Source organism: Sturnira hondurensis, unplaced genomic scaffold (genome assembly GCF_014824575.4).
Source record: "Sturnira hondurensis isolate 20B ecotype Veracruz unplaced genomic scaffold, ASM1482457v3 Scaffold0022215, whole genome shotgun sequence".
In the NCBI taxonomy this organism is placed as follows: Eukaryota; Metazoa; Chordata; class Mammalia; order Chiroptera; family Phyllostomidae; genus Sturnira; species Sturnira hondurensis.
In genome coordinates, this window is record NW_028094846.1 from 14,908,105 (window position 1) to 14,925,580 (window position 17,476).

General features: G+C 44.6%; 1 protein-coding gene across 2 annotated transcripts in view; it reads right to left on the reverse strand.

The window, feature by feature from the left end:
* The window catches only part of CENPF (centromere protein F), a 52,272-nt gene that overhangs the window by 15,971 nt on the left and 18,825 nt on the right, over window positions 1-17,476 (reverse strand). Inside the window, exons 8-13 of one of the 2 annotated variants that reach the window (XM_037035059.1) lie at window positions 15,238-15,363; window positions 13,933-14,061; window positions 12,503-12,625; window positions 6,828-6,963; window positions 4,194-4,981; window positions 162-3,020 (exon numbers count right to left, since the gene is read on the reverse strand). In XM_037035059.1, the coding sequence (XP_036890954.1) occupies window positions 162-3,020; window positions 4,194-4,981; window positions 6,828-6,963; window positions 12,503-12,625; window positions 13,933-14,061; window positions 15,238-15,363 (4,161 nt within the window). Of the gene's footprint in view, window positions 1-161; window positions 3,021-4,175; window positions 4,982-6,827; window positions 6,964-12,502; window positions 12,626-13,932; window positions 14,062-15,237; window positions 15,364-17,476 lie in introns of both variants that reach the window. The other variant, XM_037035058.1, reaches the window with a different exon arrangement.

Sequence of the window (17,476 nt, forward strand, 5' to 3'; positions counted from 1 at the left end):
GTAGGCAAGTCAACATCCCCCAAGATCAAGACCCCATACACTTCATCAAGCCTTTACAAAGTTGGGTCCAATATTGCAAATAGAGTCCTGAAGGAAATACAACTCACCAGTGGTTTCTCTCCCTCCTGACAACATACGCAAATGTAGGACAAGCCACTTACTCTTTCAACATAGGAATAGGAGAGCTTTTCCATTTGGATCGATTCGAGCTCTTTCTGCATGTCCCTGTAGGAATTCTGCAGGACGTTGTAGGTGTCCTGCAAGGTGTCATTTTGGGACTGCAGCCTTCGGATCTTCTGCTCCAATTCCACAGTCAGACTCTCCAGTTCTGCTTTTTGCTTCTTCATAACTTGGGGCTCTTCTTCCAGCTGGGACAACTTAGAGACAAGCTGTTCTTGGTCTTGAATTTGATGTTTTAGTAAACCGATTTCTTGGTCCCTTGTCTCGAGCCTCTCTTTGCCATCTTGTACTTCTTGAATGAGGCCATTCACAGAAGATTGCAAAGTCATGTAATTACTTTTGGCCTGGTCAAGGCTTTGCAGCAACTGAGACTTCTCAAGTTCCAGATTAGTTATTTGAGCACTCAGACCCTCTTCTCTGGCCTTCCAGGTCCCCTGGTCATCACAGAAGGTGGACAGTTTCTCCTGTAGCTCCGTAAGTTGTGTTTGAAGGCTCTCCTCAACAATTTTAGATTCTTCTTTCAGCCGGACGATTTCTTGCTGCTTTTCTTGCAACAGACTTTCAAATGAAGACTTTAATATTTCTAATTCGGATACGCGCCCTTGCTCTTTTTGTAATTCTTTTGTCAGATTTTCTTTTTCTGACCTTAGGTTGCCAAGATGGGCTTCCAGATCTCTCAGACGTGGGGCCATCTCCTCTACTCTGGCTTTTAGCTTCTCTACCTCTGCTTTGGAGCCCTCTGCCTCCTGAGTTACACGCTCCTGGGTCTTTCTGGACTTCTGTAGTTCTTCTTCGAGTTGACTGACTTCTCCCTTGAGCAAATCTGCTTGACGCTCACTTTCCTGCAGCTTTTCTAAGACTTGCGCCTGCTTCTTGTCATTGTCTTCTAGTTGGTCTTTCAGCTTTTTGATGGTCTGGCTCAGCTGCCGCACTCTTTGCACTGGGGCGCTCTGCTCCAGGACCTTCCTGGCATCTGGGTCCTCACACAAGGTTGCCACCTCCTGCATCAGCTCTTTCAATTCTCTTTCCAGCATGTCCCCTGCAGCTTTGGACTCTTCTTGCAAGTGCATTTTTTCTTGCTCCTTTTCTTCTAATAGGTTTTTAAGTGAAGAGAGCAACGTGTCCAATTCAGACATCTGACCCTGCTTTTCCTGCAGCTGATGGGTCAGAGTTTCTTTTTCGGACCTGATCGCGACAAGGTCCACTTCTAAAGCTTTCAGGTGTTCGGTCATCGATTCTACTTGTGTTTTCAGGGTCTCCGCCTCCGCTTTCGAACTCTCGGCATCAAGAATCACCATCTCTTGGTTTTCCTCTGCCATCTGCAATTCGCTTTCCAGGTTCTCAACTTTATCCTGAAGTGAACGATTCTTCCTCTCACTTTCTTTCAGTTTCTCCAAGATGCGGAGCTGCTTCTTCTCATCGGCCTCGATGCGGACCCTCAGTGTCTCCATGCCATTCCTCAGCTGCTGCACCTCGTCTCGGGTTGAGCTCAGCCTCATAGCGACCTCGCTTTTCTCTCGTCTTGCAGCCTCCAAGGCTTGCGTGACAGTCAGCTTCTCCTGTTCTGCTTCATGTAATTTGCTCTGCAGGCTTTCAGATTCCCTCACAAGCGATTCTTTCTCATTCTTCAACCGCCCCATTTGGTTTTCCAGCTCATTTTTCCCCAAAGACAGGGCCTGGGAGTCCTTTTCCAAACTCTGCAGCTGCTCCTGGAGGTGGGCTTTCTCTTTTAACAGCTTGCTTACGTCAGAGGACAAAGTCTGAAGGAGCTGTGTCTTTTCCTTCAGCTCAGCTTCTGCCACATCGATGTGAGACAGACACTCTCCTTGGTGGAACTCCAGCTCTCGTATTTTCTCCTCCATCTTTTCAGACATCAGGTGCAGCTCTTCATTTTCTTTTGACAGAGTATCTAGTTCTCTGTGAAGCCGGTTTCTCTCACTTGTGACCACAGAGAGTTTTTCCTTAAGACAGCTTATAACTCCCTGCTTATTTCCGTTGTCTTTTTCTAAACGTAGCTTCTCGGTTTGCACGATCGCTAAGTCGGCTCCCACAGAGTGGGCATAGTGCTCGATGTTGCCTTTCTCAGCCTGGATCCTCTCCAGCTCATTCTCCACATCGAGAAATCTCTCTCTCCAATGGTCGTTCACCTCGGCCACATTATCTTCAGTAACTTCAGGTGACAATTTAGCTGTGCCCCTCTCCACACCAGAGTTGAGGCCTGCTGAACTTTCGCCTCTCTGGTCGAACTCCGGGTTGTCACAAGAAAAGGATTCCAACTTTTCCATTAAATCCGGCGTTTCTTTCTTAAGTTCCTCAACTGCCTTCCCCAGTTCTCCACATGTTTCCATCTTGGTAGTTAATGGTACTTCCTGTAAATCGAGTCTGGAGTCTAACTCTTTTGTTTCACTTAGCAAAGTTTCAACATTTTTGTCACGTTCCTCTAGGGTGTGAAGTAATCTCAAATTCTCATTTGATGTCTCTTTTACCTGCAGTTGGAGAGTCTGAATGGTTACCTGAGTCTCGAGAAAATCCATAGGCACCAAACCATTAGGACCAGAAAGGGACGATTCAGGAATGCACCCTGTCAAGGCTTGGGCTTCGTCTTTCACTAGGGAATCAGAACTGGTTTCTGGAGACTGCTCCTGAGAACCTTCTCCCACCAGCATGACTGCCTCAGTCTTGGTGACTTTCTCCATCTCTGGGCTGAGGTCCTGCTGGACATCTCTGTCACAGATGGGATGAAGATCCTGCTTGGATGTGCTGTCTTTGCTTTCTGAAGCACTTTCTTCTGACCTGTTCATGTCACAGCTGTCACTTCTGCCCTGGAGAGCCTGTGGTTGTAATACATAATGAGAATGCATTTTAATTTTGAGGAAGAATCAAAAAAGATCCAATAGGCTTTATCACTGCTTTGTGGATACTGGCTTCTTGCCTCTACTACACACATCGTTTCCAATGACATGTTTCCTATCACATTCTCCCCTCTTCATCCCAATGTCAACACAGTGAAACAAACATTCAGGAGGTATCCTGTCTGGCCAAGGCACTGGTGCGGTGTTTGTCATGAAGACAAACCCTCTAGTTTAATGATCGTCCACACTGGCACACACTTAAATTTCAAATGGTTTTTCTCTCTAGGAATAGTCCAGAAGCCTGAATATAAATTGTCCTATGAATTATCAGACACGAGGCTAACCAATTCCACATAGAATGCTCAGCTTCCATCTTTAGCAGTTCTGCTATTCTTCAATAGGAGAAGGTGGTGAGCTGTCACGACCAGATTGGCAGCCCAAGGACTTAAGCCTGCACGTACCATCTGGATCCTCAGAGAAACCACATATCTGGACATCTGTCAAACAGGGGTCAGCGGCCCTGACTACCCCTGTTGCCTCCTCACCACTTGCCATTTCATCATTCGATGGCAGGTAGAGAGAATGAAGTGAGACTCCTCAACTCTGCAGCATTAGTAGTTTAGCAGGTAGACCACAAGGACAAAGTTGTAAGTAACTAAGCCATTTCACATTCAATTTAAAAAAATGTCTTTTTAAATAGCAGATATCAAATCACAGATTTGGATCAGAGTAAATTGTTAGAAAATGATTCGTTAATCTATAATGAACTCTTACATTTGTTCCATCACTGTAACTCCGTAACATTAACAATAGCCAGAAAGGGCTAGAGATGTTAACATTCACGTCACATTCCCATTCCGAAGCTCTAATGGAATATGTAAGTGCGCTGTATTAACTCACAAAGAATAAAAACATACAACATAGACATCCTAAAGGCAACTCTTCCGACTCCGCAATATAATTTTGTGCAGGAGACTTTAAGGAAGATAATTAGGAATGTCCCATATCAGAGTGTTTACATGTAATCCCTGTAGAAACTCAGCTCCCCCAAAAGGTTTACTCCTGCCCCTAAAGTTCTGGTTTGTATTTTTTTAAAAATCTTCAGAATACTTTTTCATGCCTTTGAAAACCTATTATATTTACCAAGGAATTATTCACTTGACACTGCTGCTCAGAAGCCAGAAGACTTCGGCGATGACCCTCACTTGTCCCCAAGGGGTCACTAGGTGCTAGCAGCTCCCTGAGCCTCTCGCATTCAGAGGGCAAGTCTTGGGGACGCTGCTCTTTGTCTGTTATCTCACTGGACAGTAGATGAAGCTTGTGCTTTACATCTTCAGCTTGCCCAGTACGATCAGAAAGGTTCAAGCACATGCTTTCTGTTTCCCTCTCATGTTTCTGCTCTGACAGCTCGGCTTTCTGCTGAAATTCCACCCGAGCTTCTTTCTGTGTCTCCATCTCCACTGTCTTCTTATCGATGACACTGCGGAGGTTCCTCACCTCCCCACTTAGGCTTCCTCTTTCCATCTCCAATGGGCTTACTCTCTCGCTGCACTCATTGCTTCTTACTTCTTGTGTCTTAAGACAAGTTTCCAAATGACTGATTTTGCTCTGCAAGATTTCATTCTCTGATTTCATCTGCTTTAGGAGTTGTTCATTTTCACTTTTCCAGTGAGAAAAGAGCGTTTTCTCTTCGTTCAGTTCTTCACATTCTTTCTTTTTTATCTCCAAAGCACCCAATAAAGCCTCAGACTCTCTCTCGGTTTTGCTTAACTTCTCACTTAGTTGTTCGATGTGACATTCCCTTTTCTTCAAAAGGTCTTGAGAGCAATCGCGCTGCTTTTCCAGGTCAGCCAAGGCAAGCTTCAGTTTCTCTGAAGTCAAGGAATTCTCTTGCTGATTAATTTTTTCTTGGAGATCTCTTAACATGGTTTCCTGAGTAGCATTCTTAGCTATTAAAAATAAATGAAAAGCATTGTCAATGTTTTAAATATTGATTTCATAAGAATTCTAAACGGCAAAGCAAATCTAAACACACTAACACCTCCTCAGCCCTGTGAAAATTGGCATTATTGTCCAGACACGTCCTGCAAAGCAGATCACCAGACAATCATTTAAGCTTCCAAAAAGACGATGAAAAACATGGTCCTTTTAGGGATGCAAATGCATTTGTTCATCTTCTTTCGAGGCAGCCTAAGAAAGTGTTGTTGTATAAAATACCAAGAGATTACTTACCTAAGCAGTAAAAACATTTGTCTTCTGTGTTTGCGTATATGTGTACAGAAATAGCTGTTGTATTGTGCTTCCTAGTTGTGTGTTTGACAAATGGAAGGCAAGACTCTACACCAGCAAGAAGGTCATGACCCACTTTGTCGTGTGGTACTCACTTTATTGCACTGGTTGGCACCGAGCCTGCCCTATGTCTGAGGTGTGCCTGTAGTTTTCACCTCGTATGAAATAATTATTCAGAGAGAAAACTGAAGAAAGCAGCACTGAAGTGGAAATACTCCCTTCACTAGGGAGTCATTCTGATTTCCCAGAATAAATGTGTAACTGCTCCACCATTATCTGCACAATCGATGGGTTCTGTATCAAATAGGAAAAGATGCTTTACACCAGTACCTCTCACGGCCTCTATATGAATATCACCCAAGTCCTACCTCCTCACAGAAAAACTGGTGTCTGTGAGTCCAAGAATCACTTGGGAGCTTTTTCAAACTTTGTGACTACCTTGTTTTCTGCCCATCAACACACCTGTACCCCCTGGCCACACCCAGTTGACAATAGCCTCAATGCTTTCATTCAACAATGATAGGCATCCTTCCAACTCCCCAAATAAATGGAGGGGGAATCTATTTGTCCATAGCAGATGATGAAGGCAGCATGCATTCTAAATGCAGGGGTGACAATAAGTGGAACCCAACTCCTGTTGAAACCCACAAATCTCAGTCCACCTACTGACTGATGGCTCTCCACAGGCCACAAGGGCTATCAGTCTCCTCTGCTTATGGGGACCTGAAACAATGACCCTGGTGGCCAACACTGCAAAGTGCCCAAACGTTTCACTTTTCTTCTGGTTTTCTTTCAGGGAAGACTGACATTTCTACCTACTGTGGTGGAAAGATTCAAATCTATCTTGGGGACATGAGAATTTTAAAAAGAAAACAGTCACAGACAAGTGGGACCCATCATTCCATCATCCACAATGTCAGGTTGAGAGAAACCCTGGATGTGCACATACCCAAGCTGAGAAAATAAATGTAACGAGAAGAACTATGCTACACCTAAAAATGGGTAACGAACAGCAGATTCTTTTGGTGTATATAGCATGATGCTGTGGCTCGACAGTAAAGACAAAGATCATTCAATGAAGTAAGTCAGCACAAACCGATGGTCTTAAGGGCTGGGACAACACACACTTCGTGTAGAAAATTTCCGCCATAAGGGAAAGAGTGAGGAGACAAGCTGTCTGAGTGTCACTGATAATCACACTGGGGACAGACAACAGCACTTCAGGGAGACAGGCAGAACCGACAATTTCTGTTTGTGTGGAATACATGTACCCTCAGTTTCTAAGTGCTGAAAAATAGGCATTTGGGGGTGCTATGTGTTCCAATTTAAAAATGTGTCCAACTACCACTCTAGAAACTAAGAAGTGGAAGAGAGAAAACTTTCTCCACATCCACTGCAGACTTCTTCCTGGGAGACTAGATAGAAAACTTCAATGTGTCTAATGCCACCCACCCTCCTCCATACAGTAGCTTAGGAAATCAATCCATATCACCAAGTTGTACTTACCCCTCATTTCCTCTGCAGAATTCTGGCTCTCACTCAAACACTGCTTGGTCTTCTTCAGTTCTTCCTGCAGGTGGCAGACTTCTCTGGCACTTTGCTCAGACTGACTCTTGAGCAAACTGTTTTCCTTCTTCATTTCCTAAAGCACAAGTTGACTTGGTTATACTCAAAACAAATGCTCCAGAAAACTATGACTTCTACGACTTCTGTAAGAGTCCCTAACAGAACCGGTGGTGTATCTCATGGGAGGGGAAGAGTCACACCTTCCCTTTGAGTACTATATACAATTAGACATTATTCTGACTTAAGCCAATGATTTTATGGACAGAAGTTAAAACAATAGCACAAAACCCAATTTGTTTCCCTTCAAGAAATCTATCTGAACTTTCTGGGGGTCTCTAAGCTCGTTACAGAGTTCGTTCAGATGGAAAATCTCACTGAAAAGATTCCCAAGGACATAAGCTCCAACTTCTTATCACACCTGAATATCTTATCACACAACGATATCTTTGCAAAGTCTGATGTGCTAAGGAACAACCTACATTCACAAGAAAAATTCTTACTTCACATTCAAAAACCATCTTAAGGTTCACTCTTAGGGGGATGTCTTTATGAGTAAATTACCTTCCATAAGCGTTTATCAAAAAATCTGCAATGAGCCATTTGCTGGAATGGGCATTATAAAAGATGTGACGTGAGAAAGACACAGTCTCTGTCCTCAGGAAGAAGTGACTCCCATCACTTAATAACACGGGCAAGTAGTAATGACTAGAGAGGGGGCCTGTGCTATGGGAACCCCGGCTGGAGCACAGAAGCAAGAATTCATTCCACAGGTTGGAGTCTGAGCTTTCACAGGGAGAACAGTCTTTGGGCACCTTATCCAGTAGAGTGTCCATGAACCGAAGTGCAAATGAAGTATCAGAGACGCAGAGGCACCCCCACTGTATGGTCCAGAAGGACATGTGTAACTTTTTGAATCTTAAAACAAGGTAATATTTCTATTTATAGCCTTTCTATAAAAGGGCTATTGCTTGTTAACCACAGAAGACACAAACTATCATAAATCCTCTATTTCCCCAACCTGTCTCCCAACCTTAGGTGATGTTGTAGATAACAAGTACCTCAGCTGGTATGACACACCTCCCTTTGAAACACAGAGAACTGGCATACACTCGCAGAGTTAAGGGCCTCACATCCTTCAGGGGAAAATTCATAAGGCTAACTTTTAAAAAAAACACAAAAAATGAGCAAGCAACATATAACCAGAGACACTGATCTAAAGAACAAACTGATAGTAACCAGGAGGTGGAGGGGAGAGGGGGCTAATAGGGGAAATTAGGGGAGGGGCCATCAAGGGACATGTATATAAAGGACACCTGGACAAAGCCAAAGTGGGTAGTTTCAAGGGTGGGAGGCAGGTGTGCTGGGGTGAAAATGGAGACAAGTGTACTTGCACAACAATAAAAAAATTAAAAGTGAAAATAAATGCACTTCAAAATAACCCTGTGAGGAGTAGGGGGAAACTTTTAAAGAAATGGCTAAGAGCTGGCCTCCCCAGCCTTACTGCACTGTTAGAAAGCAGATGGCCTGGTAGTGCTGGTGGAAAGCTGCCTTCAAGGATCAGTCTGGTTACCATCAGCAGATGGGTACTGAGGGAGCAAAGCCAAGTTCAAGACGAGGGAGAATGTGGCTAGGAGAAGGTACCTGAACACCTCCTGGCAGCAGCTCTCTTCATGCATACATGTTCATTGCATCATCAAGAAATGTCAGAGCCCAAAGTAGTTAAACTCCTGTCTTTGTCCTAATCCTGCCTCCCTGCCATGTTGGCAAATGAAGACATCATTCAGAAAGGAAGGGCTGCTCCATCTAACCCCAAGACTGACAGGTTGACCTTCATTCACACAAGGCAGTGTTCAAGTGTGCAAAGAAGGATCATTTAGATACAATGATGCTATTGACTTACACCAACATCATTCAACTATAGACACTCCAGTCTCCTGGTGGCTCTTCAAACTTAGGATCATCACCATGGAGAGAGGAAAAGTACCTGAAAGCACTGCAACAAGGGCAAGGAGCTATTATTAGCATTTCTTCCCCAAAGAGCAGCCAGATCTGCTTGATAAGGGCTAAGACCAGCTGAATGACTTCAACATGAGAGAGAGAGAGAGACAGACTAGAATTTAACCACCTGGGTGTACTTGGTATTCTTCCTTTGCAACCTAGCAAACATTTTCTTTCTACAACATTAATCAGATCAGTTGGCATCTACATCTGAAGGTGGCAAGAAAGCGGAGAAGGCATCATATGCAAAGCTGTGCGTGCCCCGGAGAGGGAGGGGACAACTCCTGTGTAGGTGTCTGTTGGTCTCCATCTGCCTCTTCTGTAAGTACAAACACTAACATGAGTAGAAAGCTGAATGGAAGGGTTGACATGTCTTTCTCTATTCTGGCCTTAGCTCCATAAATACATGTTTCTAGGGAAGAAATGTTCAGCCAACCCTGGGACCCAGCACACCTCTAATGCTACAGCTAGGAACAACTCAAGAACTTTGAAAGGTCACAATGAGGGAAATGAACATCTGAAAATGGAGCTGTAGGCTGCCATCCACGAGCAGGTAGTTTTGTCTGCAAGGCCATGGCCACTTCAGACTTGATTGGGTAGCTGAATATCGACATCAAGTTAAGCACAAAAGAATATGTTCTCCTAGTCTCATCTCTTGCATCCTGACATGATTTGTAAAATTGGGCACAAGCCTGGAAAAATGCAGCAAAAGGCCCTATAACCATAAGCCAGCATGAGAGCTTAGCAAGCTATTCCACCCAGATCAACTTCTGTTTAGGGGTGACAAGGGAGGCATCCTTTCCTAGGGCCAGACAAAACAAATTTCGGCTCCTGTGTGCTATTTCATGATTCCATCCATGAATGAAGTTTAATATGCCCCCTGCTGCAGCCAAATCTGTTTGGTGTGCAGGGGACGGAGGCAAGGTGTCTGTTTTTCCCTTCCACCTCATCCTTCCTCCCTGCCAGACCAAGCTCCTTAGAGGACCTGGTGTAATGCACACCCCTGTGCCTGGAAGGCCCCCAAGCCAGTGCTGCCCCCTCTTGGCTGTCGGATGCTGGTACACGGTTGCCGAACCTCAGTGTTCTGGGGCTGGCAGCCAGTGCAGAATGAGCAGTTTAGTTTATCTGAACCCTCCATTCACGTTGGTACAAAATGTTCATTTTGCCCTAGATCGGGCCATTAAATCACGTTCCCACTACTGATCATTTCTCATCATGAGCGGTGCATTCGTTTGGGATCTCAAACAAGGAGAATTTCAGTACAACTGTCATGTTAGTTTGGCATGCAAAACCTATCCGCGTGCTAAATTTGTTTGTACTCACTCAGGATTAGTAACAGAAAGAGACGCAGCGTGATAGAATAGGCAACCTTCTAAATGTGCCAAATGTCAAATGCTCTGTCCCCTGGCTCATCACATGCTGTGCTAAGGGTGACAGCAAACCGGTCATAAGAGTGGTAAAGAGCAGAGCAATGAGCAGGTAAACCGCAATGATCTGCTGAGCACTAGTGTGCTGGCCATCAGTTAACTTGACCATCAGTTCAGCTTTGGAAAGGAAGGGGTATTATTCATCCCCATATGCAGATGAGGAGAGTAAGACTCAAGGCAAAGTCACTGTCCCAAGGTCACCCTGCAGGTAGGTGGCAGCAAAGCAATGCAGTTTCTGATATCACTCACTATAGAGCCACCAACATTTTCCCATGAAATTGTGACACCACTCTAACTGGGTAAATCACTTTTCGGATCCCAATGCCAATGGAAAATGCAAGGACCAGCTAAATCCTTTGAGTTCTTCCATCTTCTTCAAAAGAAGACACACCCACACACAATTAAGACAGATACTAAGTGAATTCCCTGGCCCTGGGCTAGGCCCTTGCACACAACTGCCTTGTTGGACACAGGGGTCAATGAGATATTCACGGAAGTGAAACAAGGTGGGCACTGATCTCAGTCAAGGCAAGATCAGGGCAGACAGCTCCACAACTGACCCACCAGACCCTGTGGGGATGCATGACCCTCAGAATCACCAGCAAGACCATGATGAGCCCCCTGCTGTGCCTTGGCCAAGCAGACCCTTGGAAAGGCCTCTGAACCCTCTCAAGCAGATGACCGCTTTTACAGAAGCTTTCACCAGGCAGCCAGTGGAGTGGGGGAGAGTGCTTGGATGAGGGGGAAGCTCGCAGAGGGACAAGTTCCGTGCCAGTCTGCTTGGGGGTTCGTCAGCCAAAGCATCTGCTGGTCGGTCCCCACTGGCCAAAAGGCAAACGTGTGTTTTGCTGAAACAAAACACTTCCATTTTAAAGCATTCACCGAGGAAAGCATCACCTGAGAGGAAGCTTCCTTCCACTCAGGTGGGTGGAACTGTGGCCTCCTGTCTCCAGCCACAGGACCCTCTGAGGCTGGCTTGTTGACAGTCACTGGTTTGTTACATCAGATGCTCTGACTTTATAATAAAGTTACACTCGTCAAAGATGGGGGTTGAGTACATTTCTACTCTCCTCACCTGCACAAATAACTGTTCTGTGTAGAGCATTTTTATAAAGAGAATCATTACAGTCTAAAAAGTGACTACCACATATTTAAGGAATACGCTGGAAGTTTTCTTCCTGTGACTTTAAAAAAAAATCCTCATCTGAAAATATGTTTATTGGTTTTACATAAAGAGGAAGCAGGAGAGAGCAAGAGAAACATGCATGTGAGAGAAACACTTCAATCAGTTGCCTCCTCTACAAGCCCCACTGGGGATCGAACCTGCAACCTTTTGGTGTAAGGATAACGCTCCAACCCGCTGAACCCCCTGGCCAGGACCTCCCTGTGACATATGATGGACAAGAGACCTCTTCTGTTCTGCTGTGCTTCTTCATATTATAGTGCGGATTGGTGGCCTATCCAAATTGTTTCACTCTACTGAGTGTCCCTAAATGGCTCTTAATTAAGCCCTTTCTAATAAACTCAAAGGCCACTCAATAAACTTGGCGAGAAGCCAAGCTAAAGTTATCAATAAAACCATCTCAGCAGGAGCAATATTAGGGTCGTACTACAGAAAATCCACAAAGCCACGGCAACCGTGCTCAACACACAGGCCAATGTGGACTTGAGAGGCCGGAGTCACAGAACTTACAACTACCTGATGTTTTCATGAGAATTGGAAAGCTAAAACCTCTTCCTCTCGCATTCACTTTTGCCCACTTAAATGACTGACTTTCCACTAGGATTTTAATATTTTGTGATTCAAAAGCAACCTTTGGAAAGGGATTGAAATTATGTCCCCCATCCCATCACCAATTTCATTTCCTTCCATGTAGAAAATCCCTTGTTTTCTTACGTTCTTCCATTTCCCGGAGGCTCTAAAACAATCTTTTTAAAAAAGAGTAGTGTATCTTCTTAATACAAGTCATATTTTCCTATAATGGCTATAAGTAGCAATTATATCAGAATAGGGGGAAAAAGCACCATATTCTAGGTGCTGGTTATATACCAAATACTTAATAAGTAATTCTGGCAAACAAAATAAAAAGTGATATGGTCGTGACAAGCTACTGAAAAACAGTGTAGACATTCTCTGTCACTGCCTCCTGAACAGAAGGTGACAAACACTCATGTCTGCTCCTCGCTCACCTCACTGCTCCTCCTCAGCTCATTTTCTGCAGTCTGACTCGCCTGTAAGGCCTGTTGGGTTCGGCCCGAATGTTGCTTCAATTCTTCCAATTCTCTTTCAAGCTGGTGCTTTCCTGATGTGACCTACAGAGAGAAAAATAAGGCCAAGTTTGGTTTTCTGTTCTTTCCCTTGTAAACCATCATGTCTTCTTGTATGATACAAGAGTCACTGAGGACAAGAACGGAGGCCCCGGAGGTGGGCTGAGACTCCTGCTGTGACAGAGACAGGGTGTGACCGCAGGGCTCTCAGTAGAGCGGCACGATGTGACTGGCAGGTTAAGACCCACCTGGCTGTTGGTTGTAGAGAGACTGAGGAAGAAGGGCAGAGTAGGGAGACAAGTAGGAGGCAAGAACAGTAACCCAGGCAGGAGAGGACATGGTCTGGGGCCCTACACAGCCATAGAGGTGAGCAAAGTAGTCACATTCCGTGTAAAATACGGACAGACGTAAAGCCAGGTGTGTTCTTCGCAAGGACAATGTAGCACACAAAGCGTTTCTGGGGTAGCCGACGACACTCTACCCCGACACAGATAACGGTTATAAGAGAGCACGCCTGACAATCCTTTATTGTTAAACGTTTACTGTATATACACGGTGTTTCCACACAAGCGTTTGAATGTGCTCTATGTAACGTACACACATACACCCATACACACATGGGCGTGCATGTAAATAAATAAAGGTGGACTCGACCGAGATGTAATGAAGCACTTGGAAGTATGAGAGAAAAAGCAGAGTTGAAGATGACAGGTAGCACTGGGCCTGAGCAATGTGAAGACCGCAATTGAAATTTTCTGGGATGAGAAAGCAGAAATAAAGAGCGAGACTGAACAAGCACCTCGAGTTCCAGTACTGATATGTGAAGGGTGAGATGCCTTTTACACATGCTGAGTGGAAACGTCAGACACACACACACGTGAGTCTCAAGTTCGGGACTGATGTCCCAACCAGAGGTATGAGCATGGCAGCCATCATCACACAGAGGAAACCTAAAGCCACACAGCTGGATGACATCATTCTTGAAGTGAGTGCTAAACAACAAGGTGACATAATTTTCCGTTCTTTGACTGTTTCAGGGCACAATGATTTGGGAGAGCTCCCACCAGGTGATATCCCACCCAGTGATCTGATCAATAACCTGAATGTCAGAGAGCTACCCAGGCAGATCTTGACATCTATGAACCTAATTCCTCACTCTCTCTCTCTCTCACTCACTCATAGTCCTCTTCTCCAAATGAGAGAAGCTAGACCTAGACAGGCTCCCCGTGTTCTCCTGTTGGAAAGTAAGGAGTGTGAGGTTGGACCATTTTCCCCTCCATAGCTCCCCAGGCAAGCTGCGGGACAAAACACATCCAAGGAAAAGGACAGGGGATGAAGTGTGGAGTACCTACTTTATCCAGCTCTGCCTGAAGGATGTTGCGAGCGTTCTTGGCCTGCTGCAGCTCCTGCGTGAGTCTGCCTTTCACCTGCGAGTTCTCTTGGTCCAACATTTGGAAGGCACGCTGTTGACGGGAGAGCTCCTGAAATGCAAAATACATACTCTCAGCACTGATGGTGGTGCACAGGCAGGTTCCAGGGTGACACAGTCGTCCCATAGGATATGTGATGGTGGAGCCAGAGACAACAGGGAGCCTAGCTGACCATCCACTCGGTGATAAGCATCAGCAGCCTGAGCACAGGCCCCACTCATACAATCCTGGTCTCCAAGGGTCAGGACAGGAGTCTACCTGTTGACCACACCACCACTCTGAAATCAGTCACCCTGGTTTGAAGGATCCAGTGGCAAAAGAGAGTACAGCTGAGCTGAACCGTCACGCTCAGGTAACCGTCACGCTTTACCTGAGAAATCAAATGCACTCAAGAATGCAGTTTAAAATTTCAAATACCACACCCCACTTCAGATTGACAATGATGCAAAGTATATGTCAACGATGAACTTGGATAAGTGCATAAGGACACCAGAGTAACATTTGCGGTTGGTTTTCCTTTGACATGTAAGTGAACATGTGTACATTTGGTTGTTACTGGGTTTTGTTTTGTTTTGTATTTCTATCACCCTAGCGCTACACCAGGTACTAGCAACTTTGGCACTACTCATATTTTGGGCTGGGGACAATATCTTTCCTTAAGGGACTGTCCTGTATTATAGAATGTTTACCAGCATCCTGGCCTCTAGCCACTAAATGCTAGTAGCCCCCAACTCCCCTATCCCATTTGTGACACTAAAAAATGTCCCCAGATATTGCTAAATATCCCCTGGGAAGAAAAAAAGATCATTCCAGTTACTCTGGGTGGAATGACTCAGTTGGTTGGAGCATCATTCTGTGAACCAAAAGGGCACACGTTCAATTCCCATTTGGGGCACATGCCCAGGTTACAGTCTTGGTGCCCAATTAGGGCACATGCAAGAAGCAACCTATCTGTGTTTCTCTCTCATGTCGATGTTTCTCTCCTCTCTCTCTCCCTCCCTTCCCCTCTCTCTAAATCAATGGGCATGTCCTCAGATGAGGCTAACACAAATTCACCCCAGCTGAAAACTGCCATTCTAGACTATAAAACCCATGGTCTTAGGTCCCCCCTTTCACCCAGGAACTAGCAGAATGTGTGGTATCTCATTTCCCCCGGAAATAATAGCTGCCATCCTTCAATACTTGTTTTATCAATACTCTGTGAGTGATATAAATGTCTAACCATACCTCTTGAAATTCTTTTTCTTTTTCCTTGAGTTTCTGTTCCAGAGAACATCTGGAACTCTCTGCATTCTGCCGCTGACAGCTCAAATCTTCAGTCAGTTTTCTCAGTTTTTGTTCCAATGCCGTACACTGACAATGAATAAAAACGCACAATACAAAACAAAGTGTTCAAGGAAAGAAGCCATATTTCCGACATTAGAAAAACTAGTCTCAAGATCTGGTTCAACTTTACCATTGGGTGTTGACATTTTTATTCATAAAAATTTGGGTTTAAACTATTAGCCATATAGGCAAAGCACAATAATTATTTTAGTACACATAACATTGCTATTTGGGACATACCAGCAAGAATATAGATAGTCTCAGACCATTGAAATACTTCCTAATGTGCAGTGTGAAAAGAACTCGGTGTGTCAGAAGAAAAGTTCATCTAACGTTTCCTTGCATCAGACAGAAGAAAATGCTGTGATTGTCATGCACTTTACAGGCTGTTCAATAATCAGAGGGTTCCCATTACTTTCAAGGGGCAGTCTGTTTTGAGCATAATACGTTCTGTGACAAACTGTAAATATTAAACGGTTCTTTCCACAGTGCTCTCACTTTGCCATTTGAAATTGCTGGAGCTTCACAGCGCTCCACAGGATATCACACTTGGTTTTTAACCAAGCTGCCATGAGCAACACCAAGAACCTTCCTTTCTCTTTTCAGAGAGCCAATCTTCCTTAAAATCATCCTTGAAACATGAACCACATCAAAACTGAGGATGCTCTTCTCAAACTAATGGGAACCATATGGTCTGACATTTTCATGTGCTAAAACCCATTCCATTCTCTTCCCTGTAGTGCCCACATCCTGAAACCACACCCACAAAACAACTCTGAAAACCCAGGGAGGAGCCAGAAAGGGTCCTGTTGGTGGGAAAGAACTGCTTGGTGCACAATGAAATGCACCCCCATTGGGCAAATCCCTCTACCAATGTAGTCTCCTGAGACTCATCATGGTCTCATTGAGAACTATTACAAAGAGTAGGGATATAACAGAAAATTCACTGGAAAAGACAACACTATGTAATGACTTGCCAAAATAGGAGTCAAACTCCCATCATTAACTAAAACAAAGATTAAAAGAGCAAAGCTGGTCATAATTGACCACGTGGTTATACAAATATCCCAATTTTTTAAAGATCAGTTTCAAAACATAAACTATTAACCCAGTGGTTCACATCCAATGTCCACTGCCTTGGATATTAAGACACCTTTGTCTTTATCCTTCATTTGCTTCCATTTCAAATCACCAAAGAAAAGTAGTACAACCAATTATTTAGAATAGGCATGAATTCAGTAAACATTGATTGTATGCCTGCTGGATGTCCAACAATGTGCTAGGTCCTGGAGATACAGCAGTAAACAATTCAGATGAAAATCATTGCCCACTTAGAGCAGAATTTGGGATGTGAGCCAATGTCAGGGGGTAAAACGCATACATGGTGTGGTAGATGAATGAGCTCTTGGCCCCCTCTGCTGGCCCCTCTTCAACCTGCAAGTCCTCCAGGAAAGGATCTCAGAATCAATTTGTTCTTCCTACAAACCGTGGGTTCACTAAGATCTTTCAGGAGGTTTTCTTTAGACTTGACTTAAAATTAAAAAAATGACATTCTGAGATTGATGGTGCACAATGACGTCAGAGTAGCTCACCACTAGGTGTCATGCTGTGCCCTCACATTCTCAAAGAGTGTCTAGGGCTCAAGTCCCTGACACATGCAGCAAAGGACCCTGGCACTCAGTGTTCTGAGCCTGAGGTTGTCACCTGGACACTGTGGGTGTTAAACTCCAGGCTTGCTGCAAGCCCTAAGACTTTGTATCTACGTGAGTTCAACAGCTTTGTGTCCCCCGTGGCTCACACATGCTGGGGAAAGAAGGATACCAGACCCAGCTGATGTTCACTGAACAGCACGGCATTGATTTTGGTTCCGTCACCTCCATCTCACTTAACAGGTGATTCTAATGGAGGTTCAGGGAAGAGCATAAACAGTGCACAACTTCACTCCAGAAACTGATTTGACCAGGACATATTGGCCTTGCAGGCAAGACAGGGGAAGGTAGAGTGAATTTGTAGTGAGGTGGATTATAGGTCAGGGACAAATGAAATCCATGAAGCACTGAATGAACAAGTTCGAAGAACCTGGAGGGATGCCTAAGAGAAAGAAAGCAGAGCTGTGGTCTCAGCACTCAGCACTGTCCCA